Consider the following 16,730-nt stretch of genomic DNA (forward strand, 5'->3'; position numbering starts at 1 on the left):
TTTTAAACCCCAGAGCTCTAGTCGGACGGCCCCAGACCTCCAGGGTGCGAGGAGGTGGTGTTTTTCATTTTGGGCTTTGCATATTTGGTTCTTAGATTTTGAGAGAGCCTTCTTATTTCGCCAGACATCTCATGCGGGGTGAAGTCCTCTCGGCCCCCTCCTCCGAGTCTTCGTGTGCACGGAATTTGAGGAGATCCGGTTACTAAGGATATAGAGGAAAAAAATAAATCGCGTGCCTGCTTTTTTTTTTTTTAATTGCCTGCTTCTCCCCACCCCCAAATTAAGTTGCTTAGCAAGGGGGAAAGAGGCTTTTACCTCCCTGCAGCTCAGCCGAACGCCTTTCGTTTTTTGCCCCCGCGGATCTTCCATGTAGGAAGCCGAGGCTGGCGAGCCCGACACTCGGGAGCCGCTGCGGGGGGGCCTCTTTTTGGGGAGGCGCCGACCCGGGCCGGTTTCGCCGACCCCAGGGAAGCGGCGGTCGCGTTCCTCCGGGGTGCGCCGGGGCCCGAGAGCGGCGCACGGCGCGGGCCGCGCGGGGTGGGGCAGCCGGAGCGCAGGCCCCCGAGCCCCGGCGGGCGCCTCCGGGCCCCCGCGCGCGCCCCGGCCTCCGGGAGACTGGCGCATGCCACGGAGCGCCCCTCGGGCCGTCGCCGCTCCTGCCCGGGCCCCTGCTGCTGCTGTTGTCGCTTGCGCCTGCTGCCCCAACTCGGCGCCCGACTTCTTCATGGTGTGCGGAGGTCATGTTCGCTCCTTAGCCGGCAAACGACTTTTCTCCTCGCCTCCTCGCCCCGCATGTTCAGGACCAAACGATCTGCGCTCGTCCGGCGTCTCTGGAGGAGCCGTGCGCCCGGCGGCGAGGACGAGGAGGAGGGCTCGGGGGGAGGCGGAGGAGGCGGCGAGCTGCGGGGAGAAGGGGCGACGGACGGCCGGGCACATGGGGCCGGCGGCAGCGGCGCGGGCAGGGCTGGCTGCTGCCTGGGCAAGGCGGTCCGAGGTGCCAAAGGTCACCATCCCCACCCCCCGGCCGCGGGCACCGGTGCCGCCGGGTGCGCCGAGGCGGATCTGAAGGCACTCACACACTCGGTGCTCAAGAAACTGAAGGAACGGCAGCTGGAGCTGCTGCTCCAGGCCGTGGAGTCCCGCGGCGGTACGCGCACCGCGTGCCTCCTGCTGCCCGGCCGCCTGGACTGCAGGCTGGGCCCGGGGGCGCCCGCCGGCTCGCAGCCCGCCCAGCCGCCCGCGTCCTACTCGCTCCCTCTCCTGCTGTGCAAAGTGTTCAGGTGGCCGGATCTCAGGCATTCCTCGGAAGTCAAGAGGCTGTGTTGCTGTGAATCTTACGGGAAGATCAACCCCGAGCTGGTGTGCTGCAACCCCCATCACCTTAGCCGACTCTGCGAACTAGGTAAGAAGTTGTTCTGCGCCCACCCTCCCCTCCCCCTGGTGCCGAAGTGGTGGCAGAAAACTCCCGTGGGCTGTGCGTGCAGCCACGTTTCCAGAGGGGAGTGGACAGTCCCTCCTGGTAAAGAGACTGGGGACAGAAGTAAGGAAGGGACAGGGGGAACTGGAAGGGCATTCCCTGGGGGTTCCCTTGCAGTTTTTTCTCCTACGTTGTCCCGAATGGGGGCTGCTGTGGGCACTGCTCATGTACACTCTGCAGACATGCGATTAAAAACTAGACGCCCTCGTTTCCGGATCAGCTAGGGGGTACAGAGAGAAGTTAGGGGTCACGCCTCCCCCGCACCCGGAAAGGCGTTGAGGTGTGTGGCCGAGTTGGATTCGGTCCAAGCCCGCCAAGGAAGGCTGGGAGACGCGAGCTGTAGAGACTGGAAGTCTCCGCTCCTTTAGCAAATACGGAGAGTCAGGTCGGGCACCGTGGCCCGGACACTGCCCTGGCCGCGCAGCTTTGGGGATTTTGGGGCAAAGAGGGTTAGGATGGGAGGCCGAACCCTCTCACCTCTACCCCCAGCTCTGCCAGCCCAGGGTTATAAAGGAGTCAGGAGAAGTTGGTTGTCCCCTACTTTCCTTTCTCACAGCACAAGAAAGCACGGAATTAACTATGGGGGGGCGGTGTGCCCCTCACTGCGCTGGGGCCTGGACTGAGACCCCCGGCGCCCCATCGCTATCGGCTCAGCCTCCTCCCCGGCCTCCCTGCGTCTATGTGCAGGGCAGGGGCAGGGTGCACCCCGCACGCCAACAGATCCTCTTAAGTTCAGCAGCGCCCTTGGGGCGCGTCTCTCCGGTGGGCTGGGAAAGGGGATCGGGGTGTTCCCCGCGCCGTTGCCCCCGGGAGAGGCGGGGGCGGAGATGAATTGCCCCTGGGGGGCGGGCCCGGGCGGCGTAGCGGGGTCTGAAGTTCCCGGGCTGGGAGGGGGCCTCTGTCGCCCCCCGCCCTGGGGACCGAGGCGAGCGGCCCCGCGGAGCCCCGGCCGAGCCGGTGGTTTCCAGCCGGGCCGGCCGAGCGCCGCGGTGGCGTCCCCAGACGTGGAGGAGCGGAGCCCCGCGGCTGGCGCCAGGCGGCCTCTTTTGTTTATCTGACAGCTAAATATCAAGGCAATCACCGCCTCGCGGCCCTGCCTCCAACCCCCACAGCTAAGACAAACAGTTGGGCTAAAAGAATGCCTCTGTTATCATAAGTTTCTATCTCTCTTTCTCATGGCTGGGCCTTTATTTTCTCTTAACTTTTTTAATTCCAGAGTCTCCCCCTCCTCCTTACTCCAGATACCCGATGGATTTTCTCAAACCAACTGGTGAGTAGATGATTTTAAAAATATCCTTCCTCTCTTAAGTTAGAAACAGAGCCTCTAGAATGCGGATTTTTATGTCCTGGCAGCGGCTTGGGGAGGTGCTGGGTTTGCCTGGAGGTGTGGTTATAGGTTTTCTCTGTTGGAAGTTTGGATTTTTCTGTTTTTGTTGTGGCTGGAGATTATATATGTGCATATATATAATTTTTTTTAAAAAAAAGTTTCTTAGATATGCTTTACAATTTGTGTGTTTTTTTTTTCATGTGTTTGCACACCGTGACCGAAGTTGGCTCAGCTCTAGCACGTGGAATTTGATCCACGCAGAAGTGTCTTGGGAGCCAAATAGGACAGGTTGATGGGAAAATTTGGAGGCTTAGTGAGTGCCAGAGGAGTCAGTGGGAAGAATGGATAATTCAATGGAAGGGAAGACAGTTTAAAAGGGTGCAGAGAAGACTTTTGTTTGGAGTAAAAGGTTAGAAAATTTAAGAAGTCAAGACAAAACCATCCTCACGGGTTTCCTCTTCTCCCTCCCCTGCAAGTCAGCACTCCTCCCGGATTTTCTCAGAATTCTAGGTTGGGGCTATAAAAGTTTTTAGCATAGCTCTGCCTGCCCTGTTGCTTTGTCACTGGATGGCATGGGGCCAGGGCAAGAGCTCATTTGAGACTGGCACCAGCCCTGTTGTGATTGTTTGCATCCAACTTCTGGCTGGCAGTGCCGGGCTCACCCTATGGAGCTAACAGTGCCAGGGGGAAGAGGGTCAGCAAAACTGGGACTTGGGGTGACAACAGGGATGGCCCCTGTGTCCAGGAGCCCCTTCTTACAGTGGGAGATTCATTAGCTGGAAAGTAGGGATTGTAACTTTGAAACTTTGATGCCTGAAAAATAGTGTTATTTTTTGCCAAGGTTCGGAGAGAAGTGAAGGGTTGGGCCTCATTTTGCTCTTGGAATTCTACAAGTCCTTCCGCCTCATGAGTTTTGGCTGTTGGGCTTTCCCCCCCACTAATTAAAAGTTTTGCTGGGGCGTTGTCATAAATTAAATACTTTAATGAACGGTGTAACCGAAGCCCACAGCCCTCCCGGGACTCCACGCCGCTCCCTCAAGTCGGGAAGGCGTTGCTGCTTGCCTGGTGCCTGTCTAATAAGTGGCCTGCAAAGCATGTGATATTTTGCTTTCGATTTACAAAACACCAGATAAAATGGTCATTAATGAGGAGATAACCAGCTCTCTGTATTTGTAACAAATGTTAACTGAAATTACCAAACTCTGTTTTCTCAAAGAATAACTTGACTGGATTTTTGGCTTCAGGATTCAAGAATTCTTTCATGAGGTTAGCTCTCCAAGGGCCACCTCTGTCCTGTTTTTGCTTTTTCTTCCATAGTCTTCAAATTCGGAGGTTTTCCTTAAAAGAGACAGACCAGTCACCTTGACCCCAGGGGTAAAGACAACTGGGGGTAAATGTTCCCAGAAACCTAAAACCGTAGGAGAAAAGGGTTACATTTTCTTGGGTTTCCTGCAGAGATACTGGAATAAATCTGTTCACCGGATTTAAGCAGTCATTCTGCCAGGCCAGGACCTCATTTTCAGTGAGTGGAGTGATATATTTATTCATTAGCAAGTGTTGACATTAGGTAGCAAAATGTGTGTAAACAGAGAAGCCACAAAGACAGGAATGTGCCATTTCCAAGGGGGAGAAAAGTTCTCCAGATCAGCGAATAGGAAGTGATTAACCTGCCAATCGGAAACTCAAACAGCTGGTTACTCACCCAAAACGCTTTGTTTAAAATAAAAAAATTAAAAAGGAATGCAGAAAAGTCGGCTAAATGTAAGGACATGGAGGTGGTAACAGGGGAATCCCCCATGGAAGGAACTGTCCTGACACATTGAAGGGCAGCCAGATCTGGGGCTGGAGCCCCCCCCCCCAAGTCTGGGGCTGGTTTTGCTGGCTGCTGTGGCCGGGGGGGCCATGAGGTCAGATACACAGATGGGATGCTGCCCCAGGTTTTCCTCTTCACCTTTATGTGGGAGAAGAGTAATTTAGATCTGCAGCTTACATTCTTTAGTTTCTAAGCCCTGGGTGGAAATTTTGGTCTTGGGTTACTAGGTGAGAACCAGTCATAAGGTTTTTACAATGGACAACTGTTAAAATCTTAACCATTTGCACCACTAAGGGAATCCTTTCTGTGAAGTCTCCAGCTTGGGAAGGGGGCTGGGCCTCTGGAGGGACTCAAGGCTAAAAGCCAAGCTCTGTTTTGCTATGGTTCAAGACATTGCACTGTATCCTCTGTGAGGGCCTGACCTTTGTAGACCTGGGTGCTAGGTGGTCCCAAGCCAGCAGCATTTTCTGAGAATGAGCGTTAGACATGGCTGACCTAGGGGCAGGGTGGCTGTGCCTTGTGGCAGTCAGAAATTATGAAGATCCTCTCCCTGCCCCCATCGCACAAGGTTTAAGAGCATGGTGCTTGAGATTAGATCTCACTTTATGGAGTGCAGAGAGCTGGGGGATTACTCTGTAGGCTCTGCTCCTTGTGTCCTCAGTAGCCATGATCTGAAAGGTTTGAAGAATGGCTGCTGGGGGTGGGTGGTTGTTGCTGGGTGCAATGTGTCTGCTTAGGCTGGGGACCCAGGTGGCCAGTGTCCATTGGCAGATGGAACTTCCAAAGTCTGGTTGAGAAGTCTAGGACCTAGCCTGCCTTTACTTGCTTACTCAGGCTACTCTTAACTTTTCCAGGCCTCTTTATAAATCCAGATGATCCAAGAGTTAGATTGGTGAATCATTCATTCCCTCATTTTTTTGGTTCACTCATTCATTCTGCATTCCTGGTGATGTGCCTGCCTAAAAAATGTGATGATTTCAATGCAGTAGATTGTCCTTCTGTGACCAGGGTTATGGATTGGTGCAGAACTGGGACACTTAGTGTTGAGTGGTGGTGGTGGCGGCAGAGGTGGTGGTGGTGGTGGTGGCGGCTCCTGTGCCCTGGACAGTACTTAGGAAGCTCAGAACTAAGTTGACAAGACTATCCTGGCTCTTCAGGAACCATTCTTTTGGTGAGGGAAGTGGGACCACAGCCTCTTAACCTTGTACGCCTCTCAACAGCTCATTCTTTGTCTGCTCCCCAGGCTTGCATCTCCTAGGACTCTTGCTGCTGGGAGAGGGAAATGAGTTTCCCACAGCACCCAGCACTTACTGGTGCTTGGTAATGGTTAGGCTTCTGAGTGTGTGCCAGCCTGGGCCCTGGGGAGTGGGCAACATGGGCAGAAGCTGAGACCCTCGCTTTAGAGCTCTGTCTCACAGAGCTTTGCTCTGGCTGAGCGATGGAGGTGTGGCTGCCTTGACCTTACTTTACAAGCCTGACAGTAGCTTAAGGCCATTCTGGATGCTGAAGACAGCTCAGCTTGACTACCTGCTGTAGAAGGGAGCGAGGACCCTGCTGGCCTGGGGAGAGAGAGGTGTGGGACAGGTGCTGAACTCTTGGGTATGGCCCAGCTCACCGGGTGGTCCCTTGGGCTAGTCAATGACACCTCAGTTTACCTGGGTGCCAGTCGAACAGGTCTACTTTGCTGCTTCACAGGGGTGGTAGGGAGGCCTAATTAATGTTTGTAAATCCCTCCTGAGATCAAAGACTCTGCAGAAGGGCAGAGCACCATTTCATAAAAACGCTTGTGGTTGCCAGTGCGGAGCTGGCTTACCTTTGATCTGAGACAGGCCGACACCCTGAATGTGGTCCCAGCTCTGCCCTGAGATGCCGGCCCAGGCCCTTCCTTTGAAACACACCTTGCCCTGGGATTCAGCCAGCCAAAGCCGGGTGGGGGGAATGGAGCGGCCCTGGACAAGTCATCATGTTTAATGTGGGGGTGTCTCCCTTTTGGGGTAGGTAACAGCCTATCTATAGAACATGTGAAGGCCATCAAAGTAGTTTAGAAAGTGCAGGGTATACACCATTTAACAAGCAACTCCGTTTCCTGTCCTCCCCTATTGTTTTCCATTTCATTAAGTGTATCCTGTAAAACTGTATATTCCTGTGAGGAATTATACTTTATGCTGGTAAAATGAGATCATACACAGTCTTTTTTTCTCTTCCTTGCCTGCCGCCACTCTTCTGCTTCCCCCTCTCCTGGTTAAGGGAGTTCTTGAAAAGTTGTTTTTCCAGCCCAAGAGAGAGTGCTGGAGAGGGGTTAGAGAGAGAGCTGAGGAGGCAGGCAGCAGAAATCCAGAGGGGCTTTGGGGTTACCTGGAGGCCCCTCACCTCCTTTATCAGGTAGTGGAAACAGCTGCTGGGCTAGTGAAAGGCTCCCCTGGGCTACTGGCCCCTGGACTGCTCTTTTGCCTGGTTTCCTATTGGCCAAGTGGTTCCAGTGGGAAGCTGGTAATGCACACCCAGGTACATCCTGCGAGTGGCCAGGGGCTGGAGACTGGAATTTGCCCCCTTCACCCTGGTGCTGTGTTTGCCTCAGAGCCGGGAAGCACCTTGTCTGAACCAGCCTTTCTCTGTGGATTTCAGTGAGACAAGGTCTTGTGTATTTTTATTTCCTGGGACTAATTAGTTCTGGTTCATGGGCATTATTTTTTTGTTTTAATTGCTTGGAGGGAGGTTGTCAAGTCTGTCTTATTTCTCAGCTAGATTTGTCGTTATCCTCATTAACTTTCAGGTCACTGTGCGTAGTACTGGAGGGTTACAGAGACGTAAAGAGAAGCTTTTAGTGTAGTTAGGACAGCCGGGGTCTGAAGGTAAAGGGGTCAGGTAAAGATAGCAGAAGGAAACTCCCAAGGGCTGGGTGCCAGAAAGATGTTACAGGAATCGAAGGCAAGGGAGCCTTGCAGGTCCGGGGTTGCCCGGGAAGGTTTCCAGAGATGGGGAGTTTGGAATAGGCCTGGAAGCAGGTAGAACATTTGCCCTCCAGCTAGGAGTCTTGCAGTGAATGTTCTCTGTCTTGATCTGGTAGTGGCTCTACACAGGTGGATACATGAGTACAGTTTGTTGACTTGTACTTGAGGTGTGTATGCTTCCTTATACTTACTATATCTCAATGAAAAAGGAAAAAAGAAGTCCCTTTATCCCAACGCCTGTCTTGAAAAAGTCTTAAAGAACTGCTAAGTCTGTTTTTAAAAAGATGAGGGTGAGACACTGGTCCACGGGAGTGGCAGAGAGGCCACTGGATCCAAGCAAGGATGCTCTAGGAGCCATGGCTGGGAGACGGATGCCAGGGTTGAGAGTCAGAACCTGGGCCTCCCTTGACCTTGGGAACTACCTGGTTTCCTCAATGGAGGCCTTGCAATAAAAGAGAAATTCCAGCCAGTCTGTGATCGAGTCTGACTTGACTAATGATTAACTGGCCTCCTGGAGCCCAGACGAGTGACAAGGTGCTGTGGTGTCTTATGATGGGCAGCGAGCCCTGAGCAGCCCATTCATAATCAGCCTCGTGGCTGGAAGTCAGCTGTTTGGAATGTGTGGTTTCTCTTTAATGCTGTTTAGAATGTGCTTAAAAATTAATCTTGGTGTTTTTATTTATTTACTTGTGTATTTCTCTCCCCTTTTCAAATCCACAGCAGACTGTCCAGATGCTGTGCCTTCCTCCGCTGAAACAGGGGGAACGAATTATCTGGCCCCTGGGGGGCTTTCAGGTAAGACGCTTGCTTGGATTTTCTTGGCAATTGCAAGACCTTGAAATTACTGGAGACGAGGAAGGGGGCTGGCCGGCCTTCTGTTACCCCAGCTGGTCTGGAATTCTCACTTTTCTGTGCATTAAACTGGATGCAATCTAGGTGACTCTGGGGCCCTTCGGCTCATCGTTCTGAAGTCCCTTACACATTAGGACACTGGCCCGCTCCATAAATGCGGAAATGGGGTCCACCTTGGGACTGGTGTTGTGCTGTGTTTCATGGTGGTTGTTAAGCGGCTCCTGGCTTGAGGGGATTCCATTTGGTGGCTTTGGTGTCATTAGCTCAGAGGTTTCAGCTCTTGTTGTTCTCTTGCCCTTTTGTGTGTGGGGTGCCTCGAAGGGGATGGATCCACTTTTCTGGAACTTGTCAAGGACAGATCCCAAGTGTGGATGGGCGTTCGGAGTAGATTTCCTTGGTGCTTCTCCAAGTCCTGATTCCCAATCCAGCTTAGGGCAGGATGCTCTGGCTACAGGGTCTGCGCACTGCAGACTTAGGCGCTAACACTGCCACCCAGGAGGAAGGGTTTCCTTAGAGCTGGGGGGTTATGTAATTGGAGGGGGGGGCATTGGGTAACCTCAGCATTATTGTCCCTGAGGGACAGGAGAAGATTGTGATAAACTTGGAGAAACTCATTAGTAATGTAACTGGGAGGCATTGACTTTCTTTTCAAAAGACACCCTGCTTCCACCTGTCTTTCCCACCCCAGTCTTTGCCATCACTGGGTTTTCTAAGAACTAGCTCTAAAGCAAGAGGGAAGGAACCTGGAGTGGGGGGGGAATTCACGCAGAGCCTGGGCATTTGTCATTTCTTGCTTTTGTTTGGGACGTTGGTGTAGGCCCAGCCCGTGGCGGCTCAGATGGAAGCTGTAAAACTGTCTTTGTGGGGGGACTGTGGCGCATCTTCTTCTGTGAGGGGACTAATTGGTCAAGCGTTGCTCAGGCTCAGGTCATCCTGGCCAGTCCCCTCCCAGGCTCTCCTCTCCAGGAACTGAGCTTGCTGAGAATGTCTTTAGGGGGAACTTGTTTGTTTTTATTTCTATGCAGTATATACTCTGAGTGTTATCTGAGACAGAGGGTATTGTTTACTCAAAGCTCCTAATGAGAACTGAGCAGGAAAAAGAGGGACCCAGAGAGAGAGGGAAGGGGGCTTGGGCCTCGAGGGTGGGAGTGAACCAGAGCGGGCAAGGAAGGAGAGGACATGCAGCAACAGGCGAACTGCTGCTTTTCTGCTTTCTAAGGCTGAGAGAGTTCCTGAAAGAAAGGCCGGGGAGAGGAAAGGGTCTGGGCAAAATAACACTCAGGATGTTGTTAGATGGTTTTATTTTTTAAATCCTGAATGTGCAGGGAGGCACCCCAGCCCCTCTGAACCACATGAAATAAGCAAGGGAAGTGGTAGCTTTTGAAAGGGGGCTCTTTGGAAGGTTTGTCTTATTGATAACATCTTGTCTGCCTCCTCTGCTGGAGGAAGTGACGACACCAGGCTGAGCCGCCAGACTTGAGTGCCTCCCTGTGTGCCCCAGAAGCTGAGCAGTGTGACCCACTAAACAGCATACCCCACGCAGCCCCTTCTGAGATGGGTGGGCTTTATGTTCCAAAAACTTTTCCAGTTCTAGAAGGAAACTGGGGGTAAAACAGTTATTAATCCTCCCCCACACCCCCAAAAGTAATTGCAACCATTTAGATTAACAAGGAGCTGCTAGGAAGGCGTGCTTGCCTCTGAAGGGATCTCGTGGTTTAACAAAACTGCAAAAAGAAAAAAAAAAGGGAGGGGGGCTCAACATGAAAGAGCATTTGTTTTGAATTTTAGCTCTTGATTTACTAATTCCCAAGGCTTCAAAGTTTGAGCTCTTTCTTCTTTCCGTTCGGAGTTGGACCAGTTTATTAATAATGTGCTGTGGGGGGAAATTGAAGAAGTTGTGTTCTGGGTTGGTGCCAGTGGTATGGGGGTGTCTGCAGGGGAAGCGATGGGCATGGAGAAAACCCAGGGTTACGCCCTTTGCAGCGAGAGTGCCCCCCAAAAGATGATTGTAGTGGCCAGGCTCCAGGGCAGAGGGTTTTGTAAATGGAGACAGCCCAAACCTCCTCCTCTCCAAGAAGTTGATCTTTCCAATGGGGGGGTGGCCTGGGTGTGTCCGCCTTGCAGAGGATGAGGCCACTGGGGGCTGCTGTGGCTGCAGGGCTCTGCAGGGGGGCCCTGCTGGGTAGGGAAAGGGGTTAGCAGAGGCTGGAGGGTGAGAGCTTGCTTTGGGGATGGGGGGCAAGTGGGCTCAAGGTGGGGAGCAGTGAAAGCACCCACAAGGATTTGCCCCCTCCTTCTCCTCTGCCTTGAAATAACCTCTCTGAGTGTCTCTTTCACAGGCCCTGTGTGCTGTTTTCCTTCCTGTCCTGCCCTGGCTGAGAGCGGCCTTAATGAATGGGGCTCAGTTTAGGGTGGGAGGCAGGTCGGCAGCGGGAGCCAGGGCTTGATTCTCTTGGCACGGGAAGAAGGGAAAGAAAAAACAGCCGAATGTGAAAATGTGGGGCCTTGGCTGTGGGGGTGGGGGTGTGCTCAAAGGCATGCCCCCTCCTGAAATGCAGGGTGACTCCAAGGCTGGCCCTTCCCTTTCCTGCGAGGAAGGGGAGTGGGCGGCAGAAGCCCTGGGAGCTGGCCTGCTGGCTGCAGGTCAGAATTCCAGCCTTGCAGCGTGGGGCTGGCCGGTGACAGGCCCAGGCCTTCGGGACTCGCAGTGAACATATCCCACCCCTGCAAGTTTCCCCAGTCTGGGAAAACGGCACATTTTTAGAAGACTGGGACTCAGTTCCAGGAGATTGTACTTTCTTTTCTGACAGCCAGCTCTCTGAGACAGATGGATTGCTCTGTGCATGGGTGTGTGTGTGTGTGTGTGTGTGTGTGTGTGTGTGAGTGCACGTGTGTGTGCACGCATGTGCGCACACTGGAGCAGTAGACATACAGATAGACGGTCCCTTGCACGGGCACACGGGCAGACAGATACCCACAGGCAGGCTCTGGAATAGGCCTGGGCCTCTCTCACATGGGGTCGGTGGGCCTCAGCGCAGCTTCTCCATGAACATATGCTCTTTGGGGGCAGGGGAGCGTTGGTGGGTTGGTTCTGAATTGTGACTTGTCAGCCTGAGTGTGGTGCCTCTAGAACTCCAGAATGGGCCCTTGCTGCTGGAATATGTCCTGGCCTAGGAAGACCCACCTCAGAGAGGAGAAGAGAGGAGAGGAGAGATCTGACACAGACGGGAGCTTCTAGGTTCAGCTTGCTGGTGGAAATGGAAAGGATTTGCTCCCAGAGCTTTCACTGTATCACTGATAATTAGAAGCATGTGCTAAGAGCTGTCATCTTTGCAGACTCCATCTGGAGTTTCACGGGAGGGGCTGTTTTTTTTTTTTCCGCTTGCCTGCTGTCCTGATTTGGGGGTGGGGGTTGAAAGAAAGACCCTCTCACTTGTAAGTTCTAGGTATTCACCCATTCTCCAGCCTCTGCCTTTATATATTAATGCCTAGAGCTGGCTGGGCCTCACCCACACAGACCTCCCTGGTTAGGGCAGGGAGGAGAGGCCAGCAACCACTTGTAGTTATTTAAACTTTCCAAAGAGGTGCCTCTGTGGATTTCAGGGAGGGAGGTGGGAAGCAATGGAGACATAAGTACTTAGGCCATCTCTTGGCTGTGCAAAGTCATGCTTATTGGAGAGACTCTGTCCCACCATCCCAAGGGAGGCCAACTCCTTTGCTGAGTCTTCAGATCCTTGTAGAGTTTAGTTTGAGTGACCAGGGGAGTGTCCTTAGGTCAGCAGCCGCTTCAGGAATCCTCTTTGATCCCTGCTGCCACCTACGGTAGTCTCGGAGGAGAGTCTTCAAACATACCTGTATAATCTGAAAATTTGGTCCTGGCTCAGTCCACGGTCAACTTGAGCTCAAACCAAAGTAGCTTGGGAAAGATTGCTCCATCCTGTTTTTAAGGAGTTATTCAGCTTCATGTGGACAATTATTTATTGTCTGGCTTGGAATGGTGATGGCGAAGTGGGAACCTGGGCCTGGGCGCCTGTGGCTGTGTTTTTGGTGTCTCCTTCCCCCGCCTGGGAGCAAGCAGCCTGTGATTTCACTGAGCTTCTCTAATGCCATTTGGGGGTGGGGTGGATTGAGCTCATACAAGTGGCCAAGAGCATGGACTTGGAGCGATGAGTCAGATGGACTAGCACATGTGACCCTTACCTACTCACTTCCCTACTTCCCAGGCCACTGTGAGAAGTGACAGTCTAGATCTCTAAGGACCCAATCCATATCCTGCTAAATGCCAGCATAATGACTCAGTCTAGGGCCAGCTCACCTGGTGCACACCCATCCCTAGTGAAGCCCAGTCCTGGACAGCATTTCAGGCTGTTTGCTGCCTCATCTGCAATGGTCCAGGTCATGCACTCAGTACCTCTAGAGAAGAGCTCACTGCTAAAACTCCTTTTGTCCTGGAAAGAATGAGGCAGTCAGGCAGGGGTTAAATGCAGGGTGACAGCAGTAAAAGTCTGGGGCAGCTTTGGGCTGCTCTGCCTGCCAGACTAGATGGGCTGCTGCCTCATGCATCCTGTCATCCTGTCATTGAGGCAGAACTGGGCAACCAGCGAAGGGGGCGGGGATCAGGTGAGGGCTCCCCTCCCCTGCCCTGAGACTTCTTTAGCAGAGCCTGGCTATAGCTGGGTTATACTTCAAGACCTAAGGGACCTCTGTGATAAGCTCTGAGCCAGTGGGGCAGTGAAAAGGGAGGAAATGCCAAAGGATTCAAGATCAAGTTTGGCTTCCTATGCGTCTTTATTGCTGCTGTTACTGTGCCGTGATATTGCTTCTGCTGTGCTGTGATTGTCAGACTGCTGGTTGTTCACTTCAGTCTAGGCCTAGAAGCTGGAGCAGCACCTTCAAAGCAGGTATCTTAACCCGGTGGGAGAAACAAGGCTCAGGGCAGGGGTCCCAGACTTGCCCGCATGCTAGAAGCCCTGGGATGTTCCTGCGTCATAGTCTGTTGGTGGGGTCCTGGCATCAGTACTCTTTGAAGCTCCGCAGGTGATTGCAATGTACAGACAAGTTGGGAACCCCTGGAACAGTAAAGGATAGTAAAGAGGTCTGTGTTCCTGTAGGGAGTTTTCTTTGGTGGCTTCTCTTGGTGGCCCTGCAGGTTTTCTGTGATGCTATACAGTAGCCTCCCCTTATCCACTGTTTCACTTTCTGCAGCTTCAGTTACCCAGAAATCAACAGTTTATACGTTTTACATTGCGCACCCTTCTGAGTAGCGTGATGGAATCTTTCACCGTCCCGCTGAGACGCAAAGTGCAAGGGTAGTGATGCTGGCCATTCGGATGTGCCACAGAGAAGCTGTATGTGGCTTCCTGTAGGTGAGACGGTGAAAGTTCTCAACTTCAGGCATTTTATTATCTCACATCATCACAAAAAGAATGGTGAGTACTGTGCAAGATAATTCGAGAGAGAACACAGTCAATGTAACTTTTATTACAGTATATTATAATTGTTAATCTCTTACTGTGCCTAATTTATAAATTAAACTTTATCATCGGGATGTCTGTCTAGGAAGAAACATAGTAATATATCTAGGGTCTGGTGTCCTATCCAGGGTTTCAGGCACCCCCTGGAGGCCTTGGAATGTAACCCCTGAGAATAAGGGGGATACTGTATATGCTGCCGTGGAGAAGAAGATGAGTATCTTGCTTTTTTTGAGCTTCTTCTCAAATAAGGTTTCTGCTTGATTGTAGGAACTTGGGCAAGGTGACAAGGTGTCTGTGCTTCCCTCCAGCTGTTCTTGCTGTTGTGAATGACATTGTAAAAGTGACCCCTAGGGCAGGGTTTCCTTTTGGGATGATACAAATGTTCTGGAACTAGATGGTGGTGATGGTTGTGAAGGTCTATGAATGCACTCAGTGTCACTAATGGTAAATTTTATGTTCTGGGCATTTTACCACAATTTTTTTAAAGTAGTGACTTGTAGCTTTTAAATACATGCAGATATTTGGATAATCAACAAAACCCAGCGACGCTGAGAATAAAAATGGAGACACTTCTGTTAGGTGCCTGGGGTCCACCGTTGTCCACACTTGTTTCCAAAGCACTTCTGAGGTCTCCTGGGATGGGGACGTGTTGATGAACTTGGCTCTCTGACTCGATTCACCTGGAGAAACAGGCAGGCGAGTTCCCTATGGTGTGTTTTCTGAGCCTGACCTTTTTGTAGGGGAGGTGTGAGCACGGGTTCCTCACCAGCGCGAGGCAGGGGCTGTATCCCAACCCCTGGAGTCCTCCCAACCTCCCTCCCGTTGGGTGATCTGGACCCTTCCTCTGGCCCTGCAGCTAGAGCCCCTGGTCAACGTGACATCCCGGCCCAGGTTCTAGGGCTGCAGAGGAGGCGGGTGAGGCGCCTGGGAGGCCCTCCCTTTGTGGGAGCCTCGTGAGAGGATACTGTACAGCGCGGCCACTGGGAGGTCACCACTGGCCCTACCATCTTTCTTGCTCGTATTGAATGGCTAGCCCAGGGCCTGGCTGCCTGCCTACTGTCACAGAGAGGCTTCCTCTCTGGGCTATTTTCAGCGGGAAGATATTATTAACTGCTGAGGCACAGTTCTGAATTTAGTGGCTAACACACCAAGAAAGCAACAATCACCTGGTTGTGGCAACTCCACCAAAACACATTGGCTCAGTTGGGGGACTCGGCTGCCCATGGTCCCTCTACTTCTCTCCATGGGGATCTGGGCCCTGGCCCAGTTCCTGGGGAAGTTTCAATTGTAGACTCAGTACCTGTCGTAGAGAGAACGAGGCTTTTTATTAAGTCAGCTCTTTAAAGGTGTAGAAAATGATAGTATTTGTATCCTAAGACGGGAGATTTTGCGACAGGGATGGGGCACTGGCTGGAAAAAGAGACTTTCTATAGACGTTAGGACGGGGGTTTAAAACAGGGTGACAACTTTCACCTTGTAAGCGAACAGGAAATATTGGGATAAGACAGGAAATTGCATCATTCCTTTTATGAGAAGAACTCCAGAAAAACGTTGTTCGTGAAAGGTAGTGGCCGAGAGGAGACCAGCCCTGTTTGGTTTTTCTTCTCCCCCCCCTTCCCTTCCACTCCCACGAGAACTTTTAGGCCATTTTCTTTAAGAAAGAGGTTGTTTGAGAACTTTATGTTATTTTTATTATTTAAAAAAATATTTTACCAGAAGGGTCACCTTCAGTTGAAACGTTAACTGCAGCCTTATTTCCCGGTTTACTAAAGAATCTTTCATGACTTTTTCAGCTTCCTTCCCCAAATGGTGGGGCCAAGCAGCTCTTGGCTGGAAGCGAATCCTGGTTTGGCGGTGCAGCCCTCTGCACTGAGCCCCACCCAGTGTCATTAGCTCAGTTTTAACTTGCAAAAAAAAAAAAATCGTATATATTTTATTTCGGTAGGGGGTAGGTAGGAATTTACTTATGCCCTCGATCTTTTCATCCCATTGTCTCCTTCCCGTAAATAGAGGTGCTTGGCATTTGGCAGGTTGGAACTCAGGCTGCCTTTATTTTGAAGCCACTGAGTCACCCCCTGTCCCCTGCCCCACCCGGCCCCTCAGTTCCTTAACTCCTTGAGACTACAGGGCACCAGGGAGGAATGGAGAGGAAACAGGCATCAGAGTGTCCCTGGCACAGCTATGCCCAGTAGCAGTGCTTTGCCCTGGGGGGAGGGGACTTCCCCCAGAAAGAGAACCCACCACTGCCTACCCCCATGGTAGTGTGGAGAAGGTGATAGTGACCTGGGTGTGAAAACAGTTTCCATGTGTTCATTTCTGGATTTCTAAGTCTTTGATGATGCCATTGTTCTAATGACATAGGACAGCGCCCCGACCTGTGCTGCCAAGAGGCCACCTTTAGGATGGAGACCAGAAAGAAAGTGTGTGTGTGTGGCTTGCTTGCTCCCCACTTGCCACCCCCCCCCCCAGCTTTTTTCCTTAGCGTGCTGTGTTTTGTTTTCACAACACTACAAGAGCCCTGGGGTGTGTAAAAGCATTGTTGAACACTTGGTGAGGGTAACTTGTCCAAACAGAGCAGGACGCCAAGGCAGAATGCTGTGGGCAGGTGGTGTGCCCACAGAGGTTGCCGGGCTGGCGCCTGGCTTGGAAACACCTCTCAGGATCTGCCGTAGCTGTCTGGGAAGTGGCTGAGGACGGGCTTCTCTCTTACCACTTCTACAGGGAGCCCAGGACAGGGCCTGGGCCTTTCTGGCTGACCACTACCTGGAAAGCACTGCTCCCTCCCAGGGTGGGTCCACACGTGTCTTCCTCTACCAGGTGTAAAGCTGGGCGGGCC

At 52.3% G+C, this 16,730-nt stretch overlaps 1 protein-coding gene across 2 annotated transcripts in view; it reads left to right on the forward strand.

The window, feature by feature from the left end:
* The first annotated feature begins 271 nt into the window (after nt 1–271).
* The window catches only part of SMAD7 (SMAD family member 7), a 29,560-nt gene continuing 13,101 nt past the window's right edge, over nt 272–16,730 (forward strand). Inside the window, exons 1-3 of one of the 2 annotated variants that reach the window (XM_081148475.1) lie at nt 272–1,402; nt 2,694–2,747; nt 8,289–8,363. In XM_081148475.1, the coding sequence (XP_081004601.1) occupies nt 793–1,402; nt 2,694–2,747; nt 8,289–8,363 (739 nt within the window). In that variant the 5' untranslated portion in view covers nt 272–792. The remainder of the gene's footprint in view (nt 1,403–2,693; nt 2,748–8,288; nt 8,364–16,730) is intronic. The other variant, XM_081148474.1, reaches the window with a different exon arrangement.

Source organism: Miniopterus schreibersii (genome assembly GCF_964146895.1).
Source record: "Miniopterus schreibersii genome assembly, chromosome: 10".
In the NCBI taxonomy this organism is placed as follows: Eukaryota; Metazoa; Chordata; class Mammalia; order Chiroptera; family Miniopteridae; genus Miniopterus; species Miniopterus schreibersii.